Source organism: Haliotis asinina, chromosome 2 (assembly GCF_037392515.1).
Source record: "Haliotis asinina isolate JCU_RB_2024 chromosome 2, JCU_Hal_asi_v2, whole genome shotgun sequence".
Taxonomy (NCBI): Eukaryota; Metazoa; Mollusca; class Gastropoda; order Lepetellida; family Haliotidae; genus Haliotis; species Haliotis asinina.
In genome coordinates this window covers 74,755,730-74,779,659 of record NC_090281.1, presented here as the reverse complement: position 1 = coordinate 74,779,659, position 23,930 = coordinate 74,755,730, and the positions used below count along the sequence as shown (strand labels likewise).

At 41.9% G+C, this 23,930-nt stretch overlaps 2 protein-coding genes across 6 annotated transcripts in view; one reads left to right on the top strand and one right to left on the bottom strand.

Annotated features, from left to right (window-relative positions):
* Positions 1 to 17,631, bottom strand: part of LOC137274316 (pericentriolar material 1 protein-like) — a 57,347-nt gene extending 39,716 nt beyond the window's left edge. For all 5 annotated transcript variants that reach the window (XM_067807458.1, XM_067807456.1, XM_067807457.1 and 2 more), the window contains exons 1-5: positions 17,543 to 17,631; positions 16,197 to 16,385; positions 15,243 to 15,491; positions 1,514 to 1,741; positions 913 to 1,011 (exon numbers count right to left, since the gene is read on the bottom strand). In XM_067807458.1, the coding sequence (XP_067663559.1) occupies positions 913 to 1,011; positions 1,514 to 1,741; positions 15,243 to 15,491; positions 16,197 to 16,340 (720 nt within the window). In that variant the 5' untranslated portion in view covers positions 16,341 to 16,385; positions 17,543 to 17,631. The remainder of the gene's footprint in view (positions 1 to 912; positions 1,012 to 1,513; positions 1,742 to 15,242; positions 15,492 to 16,196; positions 16,386 to 17,542) is intronic.
* A 202-nt stretch (positions 17,632 to 17,833) lies between these two features.
* LOC137272867 (trafficking protein particle complex subunit 2-like) lies at positions 17,834 to 21,556 on the top strand. The gene is made up of 5 exons (XM_067805276.1): positions 17,834 to 17,963; positions 18,481 to 18,594; positions 19,041 to 19,188; positions 19,793 to 19,878; positions 20,740 to 21,556. Exons 2-5 carry the CDS (start codon positions 18,496 to 18,498, stop codon positions 20,836 to 20,838), a joined length of 432 nt encoding a protein of 143 aa, XP_067661377.1. The 5' UTR covers positions 17,834 to 17,963; positions 18,481 to 18,495; the 3' UTR covers positions 20,839 to 21,556.
* Positions 21,557 to 23,930: the final 2,374 nt, after the last annotated feature.

Below are 23,930 nucleotides of genomic sequence, written 5' to 3'. Positions count from 1 at the left end.
ACAATCCGGATGTCTCGCCTCCCGGATGATTTCAGCTTGTTACCAATCAATGCCTATATAATTTGCACCCATAATCCGGAAATTCAGTTTCCGGAACCGGACGCTAAAAAGGTGTAACCAATCAGTAAAACAAACAGTAAATCGCTTCATTGTTCGGACACTGTAAATGATGTTCACGAACCGTAACTGCGACTCCTGTCGATGTTTACATAACTTATTGCTCTGTCATTGGGAGCAATAAACACTGCGTAACATTGAGTTGACATGATAAACTCTTGTTAACTTTTGAGAAATGTCAATTAAGGGTTGTTGTTGTAATTAGACAAAAAGTCCCCGACAGAAGATGCTGTACATTCACAGTTTGTTTGACACTTGTATCAGCAAAGATGGCGAGTCAACCTACCAAGCAAAAACGAAACGAGATAACTGCATTTGAAAAGAGGGAGATTGCAAGGTATAAAGAAGAACATCCGAAAGCAAGTTTAGATTTCCTTAGTAAACACTTTGGTGAAGTATTTGGACATTCAGTCCTGTTACTAGATAATGCTGCAAGTCATAAATGTGCTTCGATGAACTTGCAAAATGTTACCATGCATTTCTTGCCACCGAATACAACCTCTCACATTCAGCCAATGGATGCAGGGATAATTCGGACCTTCAAGGCTTACTACAAGAGATCGCTTGTCAGACATTACATCACCTGTGCTGAGGAGGGACGCGACCAGACACTCACACTGAGGCAAGCACTTCTCTTTGTAAAAACCAGTTGGACCGAAGTCAGTGCGCACAACACAACACAACACAACTGTCCAGATTATCGAGGCTTCACTGTATTCTCGCTGCTCTTTAATCTCTAAATCTACTCAAAATCTACTGTTAACCTGTATTGAAAATCTAAGTCCTCATACTTACAGGATCCCCTCTCTTCTTCAGGTTATCCATCATTGAGTTGGCCTGCTTGATGTAGTCTCGAATCTGCATTAGCCGCCCCACAATTTGATTACTGTCAGGCTGAAAGAGACAGTCTCAATCAGTATCCAATACCAATGACATGCAAAATCATTGGTTTTTATTAATATTCACGAATCCTAACACTACTTGTACGTCCTCATTATGGTATTATGATAGATGCAAACTAATTTGATGGTTCAAATTTGTCATGCTGTAAAAGGTTTCTCTACTGATTTTTTCTGCTTGATCGACATTTTAATGAGTTACTTGAGTTAGATTTTATGCCGCTTTTAGCAATATCACGGTAGGTGACAAAAGTGGACTTCAAACATTGTACCCATATGGTGTACTGAACCTGAGTCTTCAGCGTGACGAGCAAATGCTTTAACCACTAGGCTACCCCATCTATTTGACTGGCATTTTATAAGCTGACAATTTTAAAGAAAGACAGCATACTTACATTATTTGATTAAGTGTTCAACCATAAAGAATACTGCCTTTCTGATTTATTTTAACAGGACTTGTAACATTGAAGAGAAATTCTATTGCCCATCTTACATACCCCAACATCCCTGGTGGATGCATCATCTCTGTTGTTATTTCTGTTGCTCCTCACCTCCCTCTGACCACCTGCTGCAGCAGCAGCCGGAGAAGCATCAGCACCCTTCCCTCTTCGAATATGACTGCCATCTCCACGACTTCCACTCTCCGGATGGGAGTAGTTAGAGCCATGTCGTTTCCGTGTGTTCATTAATCTTTCATTGTTTGGTTCACCATCAGTGCTGCACTGCTACAAAACACACAAAAGCAAAGTGATTCTAGCATTTGATACAAATAGTTTTGAAAAGGCAGGGTTTGAAAAGCCTTCTGTATAAGAAGTGTGTCAAGAAACAAAGAACACCTCCACACTGTTCCTTTTTAGGACGGAAATGGCGACCAGTATTTGACTCCCAATTTAACATCTACTCTCCCTTGGCCGCTTGCTCACCAGTGTTGACACTGGAAGGTGCAGCAACATCAATTCTGGCTTCTACACAGACTTGCAATGTTTATCAATGCATTTATCGTGATCAGCGTGGTTTGTATTACCTAAAATCATCATGTTTGCATTTTATTTATCTTTATTCAAGCTGAAAAGCCATCAAACATGTGCGAGGCGAGCCATCCCATAATACTTGTTACAGACTGGTTCCCTCAAACCGACCAGTGACTGGTTTTAAAATGTGTTTCACACATTCTTTTTGCTACTGTAGCTAGTATGGATGAAGTTGCAACATTCCTGCACTGAGTGTTCGAAGCTTGCCATTCTAAAAAACATGGAGCTCTCGGAGAGAGCCCAGTCAACCACAACCCCATGGAATAAATACCAGCGCACCATCACCAACATCAGACCAAGGACCAGGCTGGTCTCTGGTCAAAACACACAATATTTCTCCCTCCGTGGGTTGTGGCCACAGGGGGCTTTTTGGCTATGTTTTTAGGTTTTGGTTTTTAATCAATTTTTTTCTAATTTGATTATTTCTTATTTTTATTATAATTAATTTTTTTTCATGTTAGGTTAATCTCTACAAAGAAGGTTAAGGTGAGTCTTTTGTGAAATCTTTGTTCTTGGCCATGAAGGCTTGAATGATCTGTTGTTGGCCTTCTTTGATGAGCTTTTTTTCTTGGCTTCGTCGACGGTGGTTTCCTGAATCTTCAAATATCTTCCTTCATGCGGTGGTACTTGCCGAGTTCAGCTAACATCAGGCGTCTGGTTTCTCCCGCAATTCTTCCTCAGGGAGTTTACTGTCCGTGAGCGCTTTGGAAAAGGGATAGTCAATTGTGTTTAGCTAGGCTTCAGCTAGCACTTGGATCTGGTCATGTTTTAAGGCATTCCGTTGAAGCCAATGTGAAACAAACTTAAGAGCGACACCCGCCAGTCCCAACACCCTGGCAGCTACTTCTAATCTGAGGATGACAGGGTTGGCCACAAATGGTGGATAACTTCCGATGAAGTCACCTGTTAGTCCCATGCCGGCGACGATAAGGATGGTATCCATCCCATCGATGGTATTGACAGCCTGATGGTACTACTTGTGCAAGCCGAGGCACATGTCCCGTTCTCATTCCTGGCTGTATAGGCAGCAAAATTCAAACACCATTCAAGCATATTTCGAACAAACTTAAGCAACATTCAAGGAACACTCAAATTAACTTAAGCAAATATATATTATAACTTGCACGTTCCAAATTTTCATGGTGGGTCACCTGACTATCCTATTGCTGTGCTACGCAGAATATTATTTTATTAGATTTAAAAACAGTTTACTGTATTATGAGATGGAGTGCGATGAACTGCTCGAGCAAATGATGGAGAACAAACAAGACACCAAGCAGGAGAAACTCGCGGCGCTAACGGTCAGTCACAAACCCAAACAATATTTTGGAGTGGACGTCACTCCCCGCAAAATATGCCCACCAAAGACATTGACAAGTTCTATGCATGATACGAAGCCTGAAAACCATAAGATTGACCATGACGCAAATCTATGTTGGCACTGCATCATATTTCCTTCCCATTCCACCAAAATGTCACGTACATGTGGGAAGACCTCGAGAATGATATACATGGACTTCGAAGCCTTCATCAAAACAGTCAACACCACTGCTCTGTCCACGGACAAAAGTTTCACGTACAGAATACAGGCCCACAAAGCTTGCGTTCCGGTGCTGGTTTGGAAACGAATGCTCCCATCATCAACCGAGGTCCTGACGCAGCCAAAATGTTTCTCACATCCTTACAACACACGAGAGAACCATCAGGGAAGCGTCAGATTCTTATCTCATGGATATGACACCATGGAAGCAACGCAATTACCGGCAGGCTAATCATTACCAGGTCTATTGCCAACCTCTAAACAAGGATGTTGTTCGAGATCACTGTCACATCATCGAGGCGCCACTCACAACGCGTACACCATCCCCGTGAGGTTTCACAATTTGAGAGGGTATAATGCTGACTTGATCATGCAAGCCATCTCTGAGGTCGATGGCAATATGAAATGCATTCCCAACATGGAGAAATATATCTTGTTCTTGCTCATCGGTCTGAGATTCATCGACAGCGCTCAGTTTCTCCTGTTATTCCTCGCCCATTTGGTCAAGGTCAACGACACCTTCACCATCACCGACCAATACACTGACGATAGGTCCAAGTTCGATGAGACCCAAGTACTGACCATCAGTCACTTGTACAGCAGCTTTACTGACCCCATCTCCTAGGACGAGTACAACCACGCCCATACCATTTGGGCTGCCATATCTTAGGCAATTATCATGACCTGTACTTGAAAACGGACATGTACCTGCTGGCCAATGTGTTTGAGACCTTCAGACAAATGTGTTTGAAACAATACCAACTCAATCCCGTGTGGTACTACACAGGCTCCGGTTGCTCAAAAAAGCAAAGCTGGCCAACATGGAAAAACTCGTCCCAAATATGATGCACAAGACCAAGTACGTGGTGAACTATAACACTGGGCATGAAGCTGACCACAACATATTGGGTGCTCGAATTTCATCAACATCCCTGGATGGAACCTTACATTCGGCTGAAAACCTGCTGTGCAAAAATGCCATGAGCTATTTCAAGAAAAACCTCAACAAACTCATGTACAACTCGGTGTTCAGCAAACCCATGGAAAACATGAGTGACTGTGTGGAGGTCAAACTTGTGCAATCACAGGAGGAAAACTCAGAAAACTGATGGCCAGCCCAACCTTCAACAAGAGCAAGCTCTTCTTCAATTATGACTTGGCAGCACTTGACATGAACAAAAGTCACATCAAACACAACCGACCCATTTACGTGGGGTTGAGCATCCTTGACTTGTCCAAACATCTTGTGTATGACTTCTACTACAACAAACTCAAACTGCAATACGGCAATCAATGCAAGTTGCTGTACACTGACACCAATTCTTGTTGCTGAATCTACAGACCGAAGACATGTACAAGGACATGGCGAAACACAGCAACTTGTATGAGACCAGTGACTACTCAAAGACCATCTGATCCATAGCCAAGCCAACAAAAACGCCTTGGCAAGATGAATAACGAATTTGCCAGCACCCCAATCATCGAGTACATCCGCTTGAAACCTAAGATCTATTACATCAAGAAAGCCGACAAGGGTGAAGTCCAAAAGGTGAAAGGTGTGAAGAAATATGTGTGAAACATCACATCCTCTTCAAACAGGCTGTCTTCGATAAACACACATTCAAACACCCCATGAACGCATTGAGAAGCATGGCATCACTCTCAACAAAACCTTGCTGTCACTGACGGATACCAAACAATGGTTTGCGAATGATGGCATCCACACCTATTGCTATGGGTACCAACAGTCTGCCTCAACGCGTTGCAAGTTTCCAAGACCCCAATAGCAGAAACTCCACTCAATGCATTGAAACAGACTGTTGAATGAACGGTAGGGCTCATCTATAATGAAGGAGGTTTACTTAAGCCCAAGCACATACTGGAAAAGAGTGGCTGCCATCCCAAAGTTTGTCTAAGCTGTTCGCATCTCTGAAGATACTGCTTAAGTTTGGCCAAAAACACAAGATGCCATTCCCAATTGTACCCATCAACCATTCTCCCACACAACATGGTGAGAAACAAAATGTACAATTATGCCCTGACCATCATGGACTTCACCAGTCCCTACAAGGAAGCCGAACCACTCATGAGCAAAGATTCGAGTCAAGTTGCCAAGGCTTTAGAACGGATCTCTTGACCTGGCCAACCAAATTACAAGTCAATTCCAGACACGAATTCATGGAAGCCGTGCCACAGCTGTTAGCCATGTAACACATCCAGGAGAGACAATGCAAGGCCAGAGCTCACCAAAGACAAGCCATTGCAGAAAGATTTAACACGACTTTTTAGCTAAGCGTTTGTTCAGACATAGGTACGCCAGAGAGATGGTCAACCCTGAAAAATGGTTGATGGAATGGATGGTGCACTTACCACGTGTGGTGTCGGTGATCAACAACAAAGTCACTTGACTCAAAAAACGACCCATTAAAGCCATTCTAATGAAATCTGTGTCAACTGAATCAGCTAAAACAGTGCATGGTGGCAACAAAGATACAAAAACTAGCGGACAGGATCGTCATGTGGTATCTGTACTAGCTCAGTAAACACGAAGGAGGGTATAAATGTATAAACAGACCCTGTATGGTCCATGAAACACTTACCACATCGATCAAGTGGATATCAAAGATGGCGAACTGAATTTGTATTACTTGCGAGATGGGCCGGTAGAGGATTCGTCCAAAGAGTTACAAATCGTCCCTCATGACATGGTATTGCCGCTTTCTCATTTAAGATTCGTCTTATGTTTCTCATTATCGGCATGTGGAGATTGATCAAGAAATGGTTGTTCCGATTCGTCGGGGTGGACATCCATGAACGCAATATTTATGCTGCCCTGCGTTGCATCATCAGTCAAGGGAAACTTGACAGCCTGTACATTAATTTTGGTGTCGTGGGGACCGAATGGGTATGTTAATTGATTATAACTTCGAAACCTGAAAATTTATACAAACCTGTAGAGGTTATGAATTCTTTGAAGAATGTCCTCCTTGGGGTACATATAAGCATTTTTATGTCCATTAAAAATCCCTACGACAGTTGTAACTATTTTGATAATAAAATATTTACAAAACAAAAAACTCGTTTTTGTCTTGTGGGACCACCTTTACAGGGCCCCCCAGGCCCCCCTACAGCCAAGAGCAGGTAACTCTGACTGTCTACCTCGCACCTCACTTTTCATGCTGAACGTATCAGACAGAATGAGGGGAGGCGGGTGGCCGTACCCCAAGGAGGACATTCTTCAAAGAATTCATAACCTCTACAGGTTTGTATAATTCTTTTTCAGAAGAAGTCCTCCTTGGGGTATATATAAGCATCAAACAGACTCCCGAAGAGAAGCAATTGGGAGTGGTATTCTGTCTGACAGCAACAGTCCATTCGATCGAAGTGCAAATCTACAATCACACGGAAATAGAAAAGGCACCGACCTGGTCACCTGACCGCTGATGTCAATCAAGGCGGGGGCGTGACAAAGCTGAGGACCCGCTTGTCAAAGCTTACATGCCCATTGGCTAGAATTTGGGAAATCCCAAATGACAAACCCCGCCCACCCAAATCAAAGTTTGGAGACCTGGACGTACGTGACACTCGCCAAACTGAACCATGTCCATACCGCACTAGCAAGCTAAGCAGGGAAATGGAAAGGAAAGTAAGGCACCCAGCCAAAGAGGGCGGGACTAAGAAACCATCACCAAATATCACCGCCAATAAAATGGGAATGGATAGTTACCCAACACCGAGTGCAAACAGATATAGTTATCTAACAAAGCTTAATCAGCTTGAGCAGAACTATTCTGTCTACTGCAGGGAACTGACTGACCGAACCGAGCACACTCTCATGAGAGTCTGTTCAGTTGGTAATGACGGTTCTGACGTGGCCACTGCTCTCACTGAGTGAGCTGACAACCCCTTTTTGGGGAGATAAGCCTTTATGTATATAGACCTTGCAGCCTGCCGATACAATCCATCGGGATGCCGTCTGTGTATCAGTCGGATAGCCAGCCATTCCGCCACCACAACAGCAAAATAGCTGTTTCTCCGTACGGAGCAAGGCTATTCTCTTAAAATAACTTTAAGAGGTTTCATAACGTCTAATACACGAACCTTACGGTATGTATTATCAGACGACGCAGGCAGCATGCACCCAGTTAGATCGATAGGCGCGGTCATTCGAAGCGAATGATCGAATTTTTTGGGCGGTATGAATCCGGTAAGCGAATGCTAACCCGATCCTTATGGAACATAGTAAGATCCGGGTCTGAAAACATGACGTGTAAGTCGCTAACACGTCTACCAGACGTAACCGCCACTAAAAAGTCGTTTTCCAACTTAACAATTGTAACGACGGGTTGGCCAAGTCATAAACGAGAGGAGTGGGTAACCATTCCAAAACTCGAGACAAAGGACAAGGTATGATAAGGGTGGTTTTTGGCCCACTAACAGAATTGGCTGAAAACATGTTATTTGTTTAGAGACAAGTCAGCTTTGCATAAAAATGCTATATTTTATATGTTCTGAGGTGTAATTTTACTGCGGAGGGGCCCAAAATGGGTTTTATCAGTTCCCATGAAAAATAACAAGAAATTTGAAATATCAGTCTGCCATAATGGCTTATTTACAACTGTTGTTTTATTTACATACAAATTACAGCAGTTTTACGACAGGTAGTCATGCTGAAAAACATGTCAATGTCAATCATAATATTTTAACCCCAAGGGGCCCAATTAGGGTTGCAAAACAGTTACTTGCCAATTGTGTCCCCAAAACTCAGTCATTATTCACAGCATTCTTTGCAAATGTAATCCATGGGTCCATTGTACAACATGTAAGCATGATAACAATTGATTCTAACAGCTTGATTCTAACTAGTGAGTGTTGCAAGTCAGCATTTACAACCAGTTTTAGCAAATATACAGGTAACATCTCAATCATCGTATGTTATTACAATAGCAAACCATGTTGCACTAAAAATTACAGGTCTTGACCTCAATGGGGCCCATTTCGGGTGAAATGTCATTGTCAGCGCAGGTTCATATTAACACCATGCACATGTTAAAGTCACAGAGTAATTATTCACAACTAATCCACTTTAAAGATATAAAACATCCACTATTACTCTTCATTCGCACAGTCATCAATATCAGTATCTGATTAACTCTCAAGAACTGCAGTATTCAAAAGTGTATAAGCCTAAAGTAAATCAAAATGTATAAAATATGAATTCAAAATATTGGGAACAAAGGTAACTAGACCGACTTGAAAAGGTGAATGGTCAGTGTCTTAAGAAAAGATCTACATGATGTTAATTAAAACTTGTTTCACCAGTGTTGTAACATAGATTACCAAACTTAAGAAAAAAATTACAATATTTGGATTTGATGTGAAACAGTTTAGTTAAACATTGTAGACTTGATAAACAAACTTTGAAAAAAAAGAAAGAAAAGTTACATGGACTTGAACCTGCATGTCTGATAACAAAAAAACCCCCAACAGACCACTATTGCAACCATTAGGCTACATATTCCTTTGCCTCAGAATGTGAATTTAAGCTTATATATTACACTTTACAACTATGTATGACTTGAAGTCTGCTTGTGTTCATCATCTGCTAGACTTTGATACAATGTTCTTATTCTAGCTAAAAAAAATCCTTTTCATATAGTTAAGTGTAGTCATTTTGTAAATGAAATCTAACATGTCATTGGAAGCATCAAGCTACATAAGTTCTTGGAAAATGCATATGTTTCTACATGGCAATCCCGTTGAATGACAGTGTTATTTTGACAGTGACAGGTAACTCAAAGGTGTTTGATACACAGATGATAGAAAAACTTGATCAAATTCTTACATAATAACAAAGATTCTCACCTTTACAGTGCTGCTTGATCATATTTTGAAAATCTTCAGACATCTTCTTACTTTTCTAGCAGAGACCAACAACCAAGCACCAATGTTTACCTCTCATAAATCAGCCTTGTGAGTGCCTTATGATATTGAAAATTTTAATAGTGATGTTTGATATGTGTATTTTAGAGCACAAAACCATTCAAAATATAATGCATCATAGATGTGTAAATATGATGGATTGTTTTTAAAGATGCTAGTTTATGTCAATGTTTATTTTTTGAGATGTTGTATGGGGCAATTTCATAAGCCGAAAAAATGTACTTTTTTAAAGATTTTGATGTGAGCAAAAGCGTGACCCAACACAATTTTTTAGGTGTGCATTCTAAGTTACTCTCTTCATATGTGGTGAAAAAATTGGGATGGGTCACGCTTTTGCTCACACTTTTCTATCACTCTGAAAATCAGAAAATGTAGGTTTCTAGAAGATATTGTAAAATATGTTAACTTTGAGGTCTTCAAAGAAGAAAACTAACAACACAAAAAACATAAAAATGCAATTGGAGGTAACTTCAACAATTATTTTAGCTCCTTTTATGCTAAAATTATCGTGTTGTAAAATTTTGATAATCATGACATGTTGTGGGCCAATAAGGGCCTCTATCATACCTTGTCCTTTCACGACCGGACGCAGTCTGTCCACGCCTGCAAGAAAACGCTGTACCCGGGGGTATTGTCCCAACAAGGCACCCTCAACGGGTATGTGGAAGGCTGAAATAGCCATGGAGTAGCCTCGAATCGTAGAAGAGGCTAAGCCAGATTCTAACGAGACGGTAAGAACTCCAATACTTCAACTACAGTCGAAGAAAAGGGATCGAGAATCCCTCTATTTCCACACCAGCGCGCATGACAGGCTCATCTATCCTCACACTGTACATTCGTGGAATCCGTCCACGAAGCCAGAATTGTGTCTGCAACTGATGCAGGAATTCCGCTCTTTTGGAGACGATTCCGGACAGTGGCCAGGCCACCCACTGAATCCTGGGGATTGGGGTGAGGCTGGCCGTCCTGGGATAGTAGGTTCGGTCGCCGCGGTAATAGTACCGGCGGCTACACTAGCGACCTGAGTATTACCGGAAACCAGCGTTGAGACGGCCAAAGAGGTGCGAGAAGCACTAGTAGCCGCGCTGGTTGGGTGGCAAGCTGAGACAGAACTTTGGAAATCAGGGGAATTGGCGTAAACGCCGACACCACCCTGTCCGTCCAGTCCCGCTGGAAGGCGTCGGCGGCAATCGCTCTCGGATCAGGAATCCGCGAACAAAAACCCCGGAATCTAGTTCGTCACTCCAGAGGCAAACAGATCCACCTAGAACGACCCAGACAACTGGGAGATAATCCCGAATATCTCCCGATCGAGCAACCACTCGTGGGGAGCCAGAACACGTCGTGAGAGCGCATCTGCACGCACGTTGTCGACCCCTGGGAGATACACAGGCATAACCCGTATGCTGAACTGATCGCACCATAGTAGAAACTGCCCAGTATCTGTCCACCACTGCAAGTGACGTATCAACCACTGGGGAATAGCCAGATTCTTCTCGTAGCTCTCAGAGTGGGACCACTGTTGTGCTAACGCCTGCTGAATGGAACGCATTCTCCGACGTGCACGCCAGACTATGTCCACCGTCGCCGCCATGTTGCCTAGCAACTGAAGCCACGTCCGTGCTGAGGCAATAAGGGACTGAAGGAACCTTAACACTATGCCCTGTACCTTGAAAATGCGCTCTTGGGACAGAGAAACCTCCCCTCGGGTTATCTCGAACCTCGCCCCTAAGAAAACCAGATCCTCGGCACCAGTTGATTTTTAAGATAGATAACCCAACCTAGCCTGGTGAGAATATCCATCACCTACTGTGTGGATTCTCGACTTAGGTGTTGGGAGAGCGTTCTGAGGATCCAGTCGTCCAGGTACGGGAAACAAAAGTTGCCCTGCGCCGTGGCGACCTGAACTGGTACTAGCATGAGTTTGGTGAACACCCTTGGCGCCGTGGAGATGCCGAAGGGGAGCACACGAAACTGATAACAAACCCCGTCGAAGGAAAACCGAAGGTGTTTCCTGAACTCAGGATGCATCGGTACATGGAGGTATGCGTCTTTGAGGTCGATTGACGTAAGCCAATCCCCTGCCTCTACAGACGAGATCACTAACCTCAGTGTCTCAATCTTGAAAGACGGCACCTCTATCAAGTTGTTCAAACCCTTGAGATTTAGAATGGGTCTGAACCCTCCGTTCATTTTGGTTACCAGGAAATAAGTGGAGTAAAACCCCATAGTCTCCTGTCCTGATGAAACCATCTCTATAGTTGCCTTGTCCAGTAAAGACTGAATTTCGGCACGGAGGATTGCCACCTTTTCCGGCGACTTCGGCACCGGAGTGCAGCGAATCCCGGCAAAAGGAGTAAGCTCTCGCTTCCACTGTGGCGTGTGGCAATCCCTGAGTAATAACGTGAGGCGACCACCCACAGGAATTTCGGGTAGAAGGGCTCCGGAGGTACTCCCTTTACCCCTGCCCTGTAGTGGAGCAGTCCACTTCGGCGCATCCTTAGACTGAGTCGCAGGATAGCTTGAGCTGAGGACCGAAGGCCGCGGGCAAGAGGTGGAGGGTTGTTCAAGAAAGGACTTAAGAGTCCTTGAATTGACTAACGGCCTCCGCGGCCTCACTAACTCCCGTCAAAGCCCCCGGGAACAGGGTCAAGCCCAGTCGGAAAGGCAGAGACAGCAGTGCCTGCTGTGCAGCCGGTGAATACCTGGCGACAGCCATAACCTACGAAGGCCAATCACAACATACATCATCTGACTCGTGAACGCATTGAGTCGCGCGTCAAATGTGAATGCACCTCCGTAAGTTGCCGCTCTAACGTGGACGAGGAAAAATCCTCGTCCCCGTCCTCCTGTGACACCACCTGCCTCTGCAAGACAGAGAGGTAGGCTGAGTGCACCGCAACCTTAAGTTGCTGCACGGCGTTCCGATATTGCTCCTCAAAGGAGCGGAAACCGAGCACAACACCTGGTTCGATGAGGTAAAAAGCGGCAAGCGACGACCCTGACAAGCCGACGCCTGGCAGTGGCCCGACGACCCCCCAAGCGCGATCGAGGCGTAAACGCACTCGTCGACAACGGGAGGGTCAAATAGCGCATCGTCCCCCATCCAGTAGCCGGTCAAGCTCCGGGAGATCGAACCGCGAACGGCTACCCTACAGGAGCGGATTACTTACCTCACTGAGGAGTGAAGGTAAAATAGGCAATTGAGCCTCAGCCACCCTACACGGAGCAAACGCTTCCCCAAGAAAACGAAACTCAGCGGGATCGGGGGCGTCCGCAGGGACGACCACCTGCGGCACAGCCCCTTGATCTCGGCTACCCTGCACGGAGTAAACACTTCCCAGGAAGACGAAGCTCCGTGGAATCGGGTTAGTGCTACCGCGATCCATTCGCGTACCTGCCCCGGGGACGAACGGAGCGAAAAGCTCCGAATCGGCCTCCGTCGGTTCGCCGAAAAAAGAAGGCGTCGAGACCTCGTGAGATTGACCGCCGAAGTAGGGACCCCGATGCACTGAGCGGAACCGATGCAGGCGGCAAAGCCGGTGCTCGAACCGCCAGTTTGGTTGCCGGTAACCCCGACGCACAAGGGACCCGTCAACAAGGACAACAGACCCAGAAGAGCCGAGATGTCGGAGTCGGCCTACCTCTGGTTCACTGAAAAACCAGGGTGCCGAAACCCCGTGGTTTCGACTGCCGAAGCAGGAACACCCGATGCACTGAGCGGAACCGAGGCAGGCGGCAAAGCCGATGCTCGAGAACCACCAGTTAGGTTGCCGGTAACCCCGACGCACAAGGGACCTGTCAACAAGGACAACAGACCCAGAAGAGCCGAGATGTCCGAGTCGGCCTACCCCTAGCTCATTGAAAAACCAGGGTGTCGAGACCCTGTGGGGTCGGCTGCCGAAGCAGGGACACCCGATGCACTGAGCGGAACCGAGGCAGGAGGCAAAGCCGGTGCTCGAGAACCACCAGTTAGGTTGCTGGTGACCAACGGTACGAGACCCGATGGACCGGCACCGGCAAGCGGAATTGCACCCGAGCCGGTGCTCGGTGCAAAACCTCTAGAGCCAGCGGGGAAAACGACACCAGAGCCGTAGCTTGGATCTGACATTCCCACAGGGACAGCACCCGTGCCTGAGCCTAGACCCAAGACTTGGGTGCACCCCGAAACTGTAACAATCAGAACCAACTAATGGTAACTGATGTACAGAAAACATACGCAATTGAACACACAATATGCAAAATATAAACGCACGGGCGATAATAAATTGCCAAAATACATTAACCCAGCTAAACAACAAAGTATAAGCGGATAAATGCAATAACAAGTGTGCACACACAAGTGCGTAATACTAAAAGACTAAAAGTCTTAAAAACCAACCTACCCATTTTGACTGAAACAAGAACAAATGGGTTAAGACATCTTAGCATGTAAAACATACTAATAAGAAACACGTAGGAATAAGTGAGATGCAAGCGAAACACTTCCCGCACTAAAAAGAAGCCATAAAGACCGCCATCTTGCCTGCCACATGACAGGAAGATAGGACCCGACCGGCAAAGTTACAACAATATATGAATGAAAATTTCAGCCAAGAAATTCCAACTAACGCCCGTGCGAAAGAAAAGGAACCATACATACAGTAGCTGACTCTTTCTCACTCATAATTCCGTAGGTAGATAGCACAAAAACTATCTAAATGGACCACATACGTCTTTCTAGTCGAACGACAGCATGAAAAGTGAGGTGCGAGGTAGACGGCCAGAGTTACCTGCTCTTGGCTGTAGGGGGGCCTGGGGGGCCCTGTAAAGGTGGTCCCACAAGACAAAAACGAGTTTTTTGTTTTGTAAATATTTTATTATCAAAATAGTTACAACTGTCGTAGGGATTTTTAATGGACATAAAAATGCTTATATGTACCCCAAGGAGGACTTCTTTTGAAAAAGAATGAATGTCCCATACTCCTTCATCCACGTCGAGGAATTCATAGCTGACCCAGTCCATCAAGTCATTGCCAAATATTACAGCTACGTTGTTTGCAACAAAAGAGTATATGTTAAACTGGGGATCTGGATGTGAACCACAACCCCCATTTAACATCTACTTGACGTGCCACTGTATGCCATATACGTAGGTCCATGCTGATGCTGTTGATCACCGTCTCATCCAGACTCATAGCTGTCCACCCTCAGATCTCCCAATGCTGGAGAATTTTGGAAAGCCAGGGCCAAGGTCCAGGGCGAAGCCATGGTTAGGACGCAGGGGGTTGAAAATGGTTTTTAGGCATTTTGAGATGCATTTTCAAGGCTTCTGGTAGAATTATGTTTAAAAACATGCAACACATGCAACAGGTAAAACAATGACATAAATCTACATACCTGATTATGGTGACTTTAATTTTATTATACATTAAAAATTTTGGGGGAGGGGGTCAAATTTCTCAATGCATGAGATTTGGGTACCTGTGAGTGAGTGTGTGACATGAGGCTCAAATGCATGAGACTCATGCAGGATGCGTGAGAGTTGACAGATATGCAGACTTGGCTTTTTAAAGGCCACCATCAAACAGCAGGAATATTGCTGGATGCGGTGTTAAACAATAAACAAACAAAAAAGAATCAAACTCCGGCAAATATTCTCCATCTCAATTTCAGTGTCATGGAATAGCCCCATGACAAGCCAAAAGTTGTCGTCACATCTTGTGTACTTACATCATCAAAATCACTAAATGTGAGCTGTTGACGTAGATTCTCCAATGCAACCCTCTGCTGTGTAGGTGTAGATGGGGTAAACTTTGTACGTGGAAAAGTAGATGGTGTCCTCTGCTTCTTCTCACCTTCTCTGTGAGGTGGTGAGTCAAGCGAAAGAGATTGTTCACGTTCTCGTTCTGGATTACCTTTTGATTTCTTCCGACGCTTTACATCAACAGACTGGGAATTAGGACGCCAATCTGAGAAATCCTACAAAATAATTTACACATATGTACTAAAATAATAATGGTAGACATGCTTGACAGGGAAATCCAAGAAGATAACACATGACAAATAGGATAAACCACTTATGATTAGTAACCTCATAAATATACGATCATAGCAAGATTTTGGTACAGATTCTGTTACCATTGTCCTGGAAGTTGACTCATTTCATGAAGGACCTAAGAAGACTACTTTTCTTGGCACAAACAAGACATTGCCAGCTCATCCTGTGGTTGTGAAAGCAGACCAGTTTTCAACATGTTCAATTAATTCTGTACATTATCATCATGATAATTTGTCTTGCTATTATTCAAAATCATGATATGACTATAGCTGCCCAAAAGTTACATATAGATGAACAAAGTCTGTATGTCTTCTCACAAGAATAATTTCTTCAGGTTAATAATCTGCTAGATTGATAATGGAACCTCTGTCTTAACAAGCAACTTAATATGTTCTCATTATCGATGAAAATGCACCACAAATTGTCAGACAAATGTGTATATACATGTTCTGTTATAAGAATTTGATTCTTTTGAATCTAGTACCATGGAACAAGCTGATGTAGATGGGATATTTGTTACAATAATCTGGAACAAGCATAGCATTGGCCGTATTGCTGCTCTGCAGTGTTTGATAATAACACAAAAAAAAGAATAACACAACAAAAGAACAGCTAACAAAACATACCCAGTTGTTGATGCGCACATCATTAGGAACACTGTTGAGACTGTGAGCATCATCTCGATCCGAATAGCTTGTAGATCTCTGCCAGTTACTTCGCTGTTTCGAATCCTTCTTTGAGTATGGCATACCTCCAGTTGCCATTTTCATCCAGTCATGGATATAACTTTCACTGAATCTCAAACCTCAGAATCACTGAAATACAAGGTGTTCATGTATAAAAGGGTAAACAGTCTGGTGCTAATCACTAGACAAACAAGGTAATACTAATTACCCTGCAACCTCGTAATCGGAAATGGAATTCTGAACTTATGAGGCCTATTTTGTAGTAAAATTTGATTAACATGACATTTAATCAATACATCTGTGAAAAAATTGTTATTTAAACTTTAATACTGTTTGAGCGAAAGCCATTAGACGAACAGAGCCGATTAACATTTACCAAAGGAGAGAACTTCATCGTATTGCATTAAACAATAAAAGTCATTCCCCAGCAGATAAATATAACTCATGACATCATTTCCGCTATATTTTTGGCAACAAGGATAAGAAGACGACATAGTTCAGATGGCATGGGAATGGTTAAATATGAAACGTAAATATTATAACATGTATTTCATGGATGGAGGTCTGACAAATTCCAGATTTTACTGTTAATAATTCTGCTGGATAAAACTTATGGGGATTCGATACATCCTGCCAGTTTAAAAAAAGTAAACAAGCCACTGATGTTAGGCTGTCTATTTACATAAATAATCACCTCGAAAAGACGTGTCTAGCTCATAAAAACGGAAATACCGATTTGCCGCGATACATCAAGGTCCCTGTATACTTGCAATCTCAATAACGAGAACTAAGTAGAGTGAGTCAGCGATAAACACCTCATGGGTTTCTTGATGCTAACGAAGGTATTAGAATTCAAAGTGTTTTTTCACAAATTGCGATAAAGCTATACATGGAATAACTAATAAATGCAAGACATTTCGAATGGCACCCTGCGTCAATTCACTTGCAGACAGATGAAGACAGAAAGTAGCTTATAAAGTGTCTGGTAAGATATTGTACACATCTTACGAGAAATAAAGTATTCAAGTTCCCACTTAACATCATGAGTTCAAATAGAATGAAAATACTGCATGGCTTTTGCAAGTTACATTCACGGATCTAATGCCGTTTACTTGATCTTCGTGCTGGTTGACATGGAGCATGTCAGATCACATTTTGGAATTTCTGCATTTCCCACACGAACAGACAAAATATCTTTTGCACTTAATGTCATCAACAACAGTATCCCTTTTCAGCATCAAAGGCACATAATACAACATTGTTTTGATCATCGGTAGGTTATGTACCTTGGACGAAAGTGTTCAGAACACGAAACCGTATCAAGCAACAGCGTTCAGAGCTGCAGAATTCGTCGCCATTTTGGACGCCTGCGTATGAATATAAGTGTGCGCGCTTCAACATTTCACTTTGAAAATCATTGATTGGTTTGTATCCTGAAACATGGGAATCGCATATTTCTACTACTTCAATGATTGGGAAATATATTGAGGTGACATGCCAGTATACGAATCACGTATTTTAAGTAGTACTATTTTTAGCGGATCACTGAAGAATGTTGTTCGGTACAGCGGCAATTTACATCACTTCCGGTTTTCTCAGAGGGAGGAGGGTGTCTGTCAAGTTCGTTGAACAGGCAGATGTAAAGCAAACACCTGGGTGTTCCTGCAACCACTTTAGTGTCAGCATTGTTTATATACAGACACCAAGGTATAATGCTAGTCTTTCATGCATTGCTGTGAAATCCTGCGATTGTTTGCACCCCTTCTTTGTATACAGGGATGGATCTGTAAATGACTCAAATGGCGTGTTACAGTTCAAACAATAGGCTGAATAGCCCATACTCTACTATTTACAGACTCCGTGAAGTTGCTCACCGTGCGTCATATTACGGAGTTCAGCTTTTCAAATAGCAGACACACACACGCAGTCAAAGTATAAGAGGACGCAGTATATTCATATGGACTTAAAATGCATGAAAGCCAAAAAGGCTAGAAAACAAAACTTATGAGAGGAAAAATGAGTTGTTGGTCAATACATGTTGAACAATACATGCCTACAACGAACATCAGTTGTCTTCCAGTCCAATAACTGTAAGACGAGTAACCAAACACAAGTCTCACAAATATTTCCAAAGCTGCTCTGAAACTACATTAATTCTGATACAATTTTCAGCCATTATGAGAACCAAATCATGTTTGTGACTGACATTATTTTCTTTTTGTAGATTGGAAGTGTTTGAATGATGTCAGGAAACTACTATTTTGTTATTGTTGGACACTATGACAACCCGATATTTGAGATGGAATTTTGTCCTCCCAATAAGGCAAACGATCCAAAGGTAAGCTTGCCCAGATATGCAAGAAAGTTTACTGGCTATTTAATCGGGCGATACATTTTTGCTAGGGACAGGTTTGTCCTGTTTTATGTCGATTATGTATAGTGGCAATGTTTCCTACTTATTTCATACCTTTGATGTTCACTACCATGGGTATTAGATGCATATATTGTTGTTAAACAGTTTGTACTTGAGTAGGCTTAGCTTGAATGTCTGCTTCATTATATACATGCGCAAGATAAAAGCCACTGCTTTTCCTTGCAGCTACCTGCACTTACTTAATAACTTATGGTTTATGAAAACCTGAAAATACTTATCAGTTGATCAAACAGTAACTCTCTGAATTAAACTATCATGAGAAAAATCCATTGGTACTCTACCTGTGTTTGCTGGAACCTCCCATCTGTGTAATGATATAAGAATGTTAAGCCTGTTTCTCTTTCTTACAGAGAGATGATCATCGCCACCTAAACCAGTTTATTGCTCATGCTGCTCTTGATCTGGTTGATGAGCAAATGTGGGTCACCAACAACATGTATCTTAAGATTGTGGACAAGTTCAACGAGTGGTTTGTCTCAGCATTTGTGACAGCTGGGAGTATCCTTGCAGATTACTAACAAGTTCAAGGAGTGGTCAAGTAATGGTAGTCTTCACGTGAGCAACAAGATACATGGTTGTTGATCATGGTTGACAGTAATATTTTTTTATGCTTCACTGAGTAGTGTTTTTAAGATGTTTCATTTTATAAGGGGGATAATTCTTGATAGTCTAAATTTCTTGTTGGCAGGTTCAGCTCTGCAAAAAAAACCTGTTCATGGATATTTATAATATTTGAATATCAGTTGCATCAACAAACAGGTTATTCGAGAAACCTCCACCATGCTGCAGCTACACAGCCTTAATTCTCATTCTCTCTCTCTCTCTCTCTGTCTGTCGCTCTCTCTCTCTCTCTCTCTCTCTCTCACACACACACACAGACACAGAAAAGACAAGACTGTTGTTATGAAAGAGTTCATACTCAGGTAAACTGTTAATTTTACAGTTTTACATTACACATAGACTGAATTACTGTTTTGCCTGTGGTATATTTTTTTTCATTTTCGGGAAAAGGGAATTATTTTCATATCAGACTTGTCACTTTCGAACTAAGCTGAATGAGGAAAGTAGGACATACGATTACATTTCCTTAACTATATTGTAGGAATGAGACTGTTGATGCTCCATGACATTAAGAATGAAGATGGAATAAAGAACTTCTTTACAGAAACGTATGATACGTATGTAAAGGTAAGTGTAAACTATGGCTGAGTTTGCAATAGCCGGTAGAATTCTGTGCTTTTATGATATGGTGATACAATATTGATCGGATGTCTGTTTGTTAGTATTATGCAGAAACTGCACTTCAGTGATTTTGTTCTTGAATGTTCTTCTATATACCTTAGAAATGAAAGTGACAGGTTATATTTTGATAAAATAAACCAAAATGATGTGCTGTGGTCTATGTGGTCCAGGCGTGAGTGTTATTACTGTTAATAGGTCATGTAGGTGGCCTAACTGGATAATGCTGTGTGTGGGGTTAAACGTTACAATGATTCATTGTAACAATTTGATCTTTTGATTCTTTTCTTAATACCAATATTAAATACCATTGTATTAAAGCTTCATAGGAATGTGACCAACATTGTCTAGTCATGTTTGATATTTATGCAGATATTAGTGAGTGAGTATGGTTTTACACTGCATTTAGCAATATTCCAGCAGTATGACAACGGGGTACATCAGAAATGGGCTTCACACATTGTACCCATGTGGGGTCTCCAGTGTGCCGTGTGAAAACATTAATCAGAAGGCAACCCCACCGCCCTTGGTATTAGTAGTTTGTGGTGGGTAATGAAATTGTGAGACATTTTCAGTGAGGTCGTTATTGAGTATTGCATTTTCCCACACAGACACAGCTCCTTGGAACTTGAAGATTGATATATAGTCTTCTTGCCTTGTTCTGTCTCTTATGTGAAGAACAGGAAGTTAGTATGGATATTTTTTTGAATTATTAAGTTTTTCTAATTATTTGCTGCCTGTGGATGCTTTAAAACATTGAATTAAATTAAGTTGATCACCATTTGGCATGTATATTTTATTTCATTCTAGTTGGCCATGAATCCTTTCTATGAAATCAACACTCCTATCAAGTCAGCTGCGTTTGAGAAGAAAGTCCAGTTCTTTGGCAGGAAGTATCTCACAGGTTGATAAGAAACTGACTGTAACTATAAACTCTCTACAGTGGACAAGGGTGTGTTGTAATACAGAGTGGATGCGTACAGTGAGAATGTGATGTATGTCTGTTACTGATGTTTATTGATTTTATTGTGTATCCAGTGTTTTGAAGATGTTCTTTGTACCTGGAGATGCATCCTGTGTTGTGAATAGAGTGCATGTCAACATTTTATTTATATATTATTTGTTTGGGAAGTGATGAGGCAAGTAATTCGTTGGGAATGTTTTCTGGGGTGATGGAGAATGTTACTTATTAAATACAGCTCTGAAGTGGACTCTGTTGGTATTCTAGTTCAGAACAAGATGCTGGTGTAAAAAATAACCATAGTTCTAAAACTGTCATAAGTTGTGTCAAAATATGGGAATTTATGATCGCCTGTCTGTGCTAATGAGTTTTGTGAAAGTGGTAAACATCTTCAGACCTGCATCGGTTTGGAGCTGACACACTGAATTATCTAGAAATTGTTCACAACAGTGATAAACCCAACTCTCTAACTCTGTATGTTGGGAACATCTTTACTTTGGTTGATTAATGTAGTGACTCATGAATTTAGCAAGAAACATGTTTTTGACAAACACATAACTTATGGCATACTGCCAATCAACAACTGATATTTGATATGCTCTTGACATCAGTGATGTTACAGCATATTTATTGTTATTGATGTATGGAATAAAATATGAAACTACTGATATTTGTTTCTTCTTTTTTGGCACCACATATCCATTGAAGAAATATGGGATGGGCTTGAGGTGAATCAGCTGATACACATTGTTTCATGACTAGGTCTCAGGTAGCTTAGATTCACAGTTGGGGGTTCAACAAAAGAGACGAGTCCATATTTCTGTGTATCTTTGTGATGTCAGTTGTTCAACTCAAGCTGTTGCAGAAGGTTAACTCAGTCACTGCCTGCATTATTGGAATGTTGTTCGTTTGTCATCCAAGATGGTACATAATGTATCTGTCATTGACGTTCAAGAAACCATTTTGGTTGGTTTGTTAGCACTGTATTTAGCAATATTCAAGCTACAATTCAGTGATTGACATCATGAACTTGAAAGGGGTTAGTGTGACATTTATCAACCAAGTCAGCCATGTTAAAGTGCCTCTTAATTGTGCTTAGTCGTCCTGCAGAGTTGTCTCCCTTTAACATGTCAGCATTCTATGATGGTGTTGGAATTTTTAGTTGACCCTGATTGTGTTTCTTCGTTTGTCAGCTCTGTATCTACGCTGAAGCGGCAAACATGTAAGACCTGTGTCAGTACAGACCTTTCTGTCATTCCACTTCAGCTCAGCAGCTGTATCTGATAAACATTATTTTGAACTTCAATGAATCTGTCTCCTACTCAGTATTGCATAGTTGTCCAAAGTTTGCTTCAGTATAACCAACATTAACTGGTGCCCATGGAGTGAAGTGATTTACCTGCATCAAACTTCCAGGTTACCCTGCACTTGAACATTGATGCCAACACCATGGAACAACATTTCTTGGCTCAATTTCTTTCCAGTCTTTACATACTACCCATCAACAGTTCAGACTAACTTATAGCATTCACTGTATGTTATGTATAAATATGTGGTTGCACCAAGGATGAGTTACTCCTCTAACCTGAGGGAACCAAAAGTTACAAATCGTCTGTAGATGAAATGTATGACGATCACCTTCAAATTGCTTCGTTTTGATGTAAAGGTTTGTTAAGAACTTGTCAATTTTCATCATTTGTGAAACTCATGACAATACTCTTTTCAACGTTATAAATGTGTTTTACAATACATCAGTTAAAATGTAAACAGTACCTTTAAGCAGTATTGAATATTTTGCACAATCAGTTGCTAAAAGTTGATGAGCCAGTCTAAACGTTTGATGGGTTGTATGTTCATCATCATGGTCATGTGATGAAAATGCATATTGTTTGTTTTGAGAGTTTATTGCCAAAATGGACTAAGATATTGTGATTATATTATAAGATTCTGTAGTAAGTCCTAGACGATATTTGCACAGGACAATTTAAGATAAACTATAAACTTTCCATAATGTTGAAGACCCGTGAATGTCTGCGCAGTCTCTGCGTAAAATCGATATGGTTATCTCCCTTAGACCACGTCCTGACTATAGCCATGTCTAACGCGCAGCCACTTTCATGAACAATCGTGAGCTGGGACATGCAAGCCATTCGTGTTTCGACACATCGTTCTTGAAATATATTTTGTCAGTTTCGTATATTAATGCACGAAAAAGCCGCACATCTCCGTACACCTCTTTCTCAGGGTCAGTATATTTCAGAAATGCTAAGTTAATATTGCCCATATATAACAAAGGTTGTCTCTCCCGTGAACAACATTTTGTTTTATTGCACAGATGAGAATTATTGATCGGGCAATTGCCAATATGACTATATGAAGCCTGTAGCAAATGTACAATTAATGTGTATTAAGAGACCCCAACGTGCAACTGATATGTTTTATGTTTGCACCCATCAGTCAATAAATGAACATTCCAAATATATTGTGATGGCGGTCAGTAACGTTAACATTTCCGAACATATCCGGTTTTAATTTGGATTAACTCAATTCCCATAAGGTAGAAACTATCCTTTGTTTATGACTATAATTCGAACTCTGAAATAACATGGAAACGACATTTGTAATAGATTTGTTTGATTTGATTTGCTGGTAAGCGCCGCAGTCAGCTACATTCCAGCTATATGGCGGCGCTCTTGCTTGACAACGGTATAAGGATCCATACCGAAACGTCGCATCATAAGTAATAAAGAAGGTGTTATCCATAAAGAATCTTACCCTCTTATATGGCGGCGGTCTGTAAATAAATGACTTAAACATTGCTGAGTGGGAGGTTAAACAACAAACCAGCCAACCAACTTAATTCAACCAACTGCCGACCCTATCCTGTTCTCCGGGAAATTATTTCGACAAGACCACTTCCATAAATTTCAAAAGATGCTTGCATAACATCGTTCTGCACAGTGGTCTAAGGTGATCCTTTTACTTTTCTCTCAGCCTTCACTTCTCATTTCTTCACCTGATAATCATCAAACTTAACGCA

Excerpts from the sequence above, each read along its gene's own strand:
- LOC137272867 (XM_067805276.1), top strand. The coding sequence starts at position 18,496 with ATGATGTCAGGAAACTACTATTTTGTTATTGTTGGACACTATGACAAC. Across the intron at positions 18,595-19,040 it reads ATAAGGCAAACGATCCAAAG|AGAGATGATCATCGCCACCT; the intron begins GTAAGCTTGCCC and ends TCTTTCTTACAG. Across the intron at positions 19,879-20,739 it reads CGTATGATACGTATGTAAAG|TTGGCCATGAATCCTTTCTA; the intron begins GTAAGTGTAAAC and ends ATTTCATTCTAG.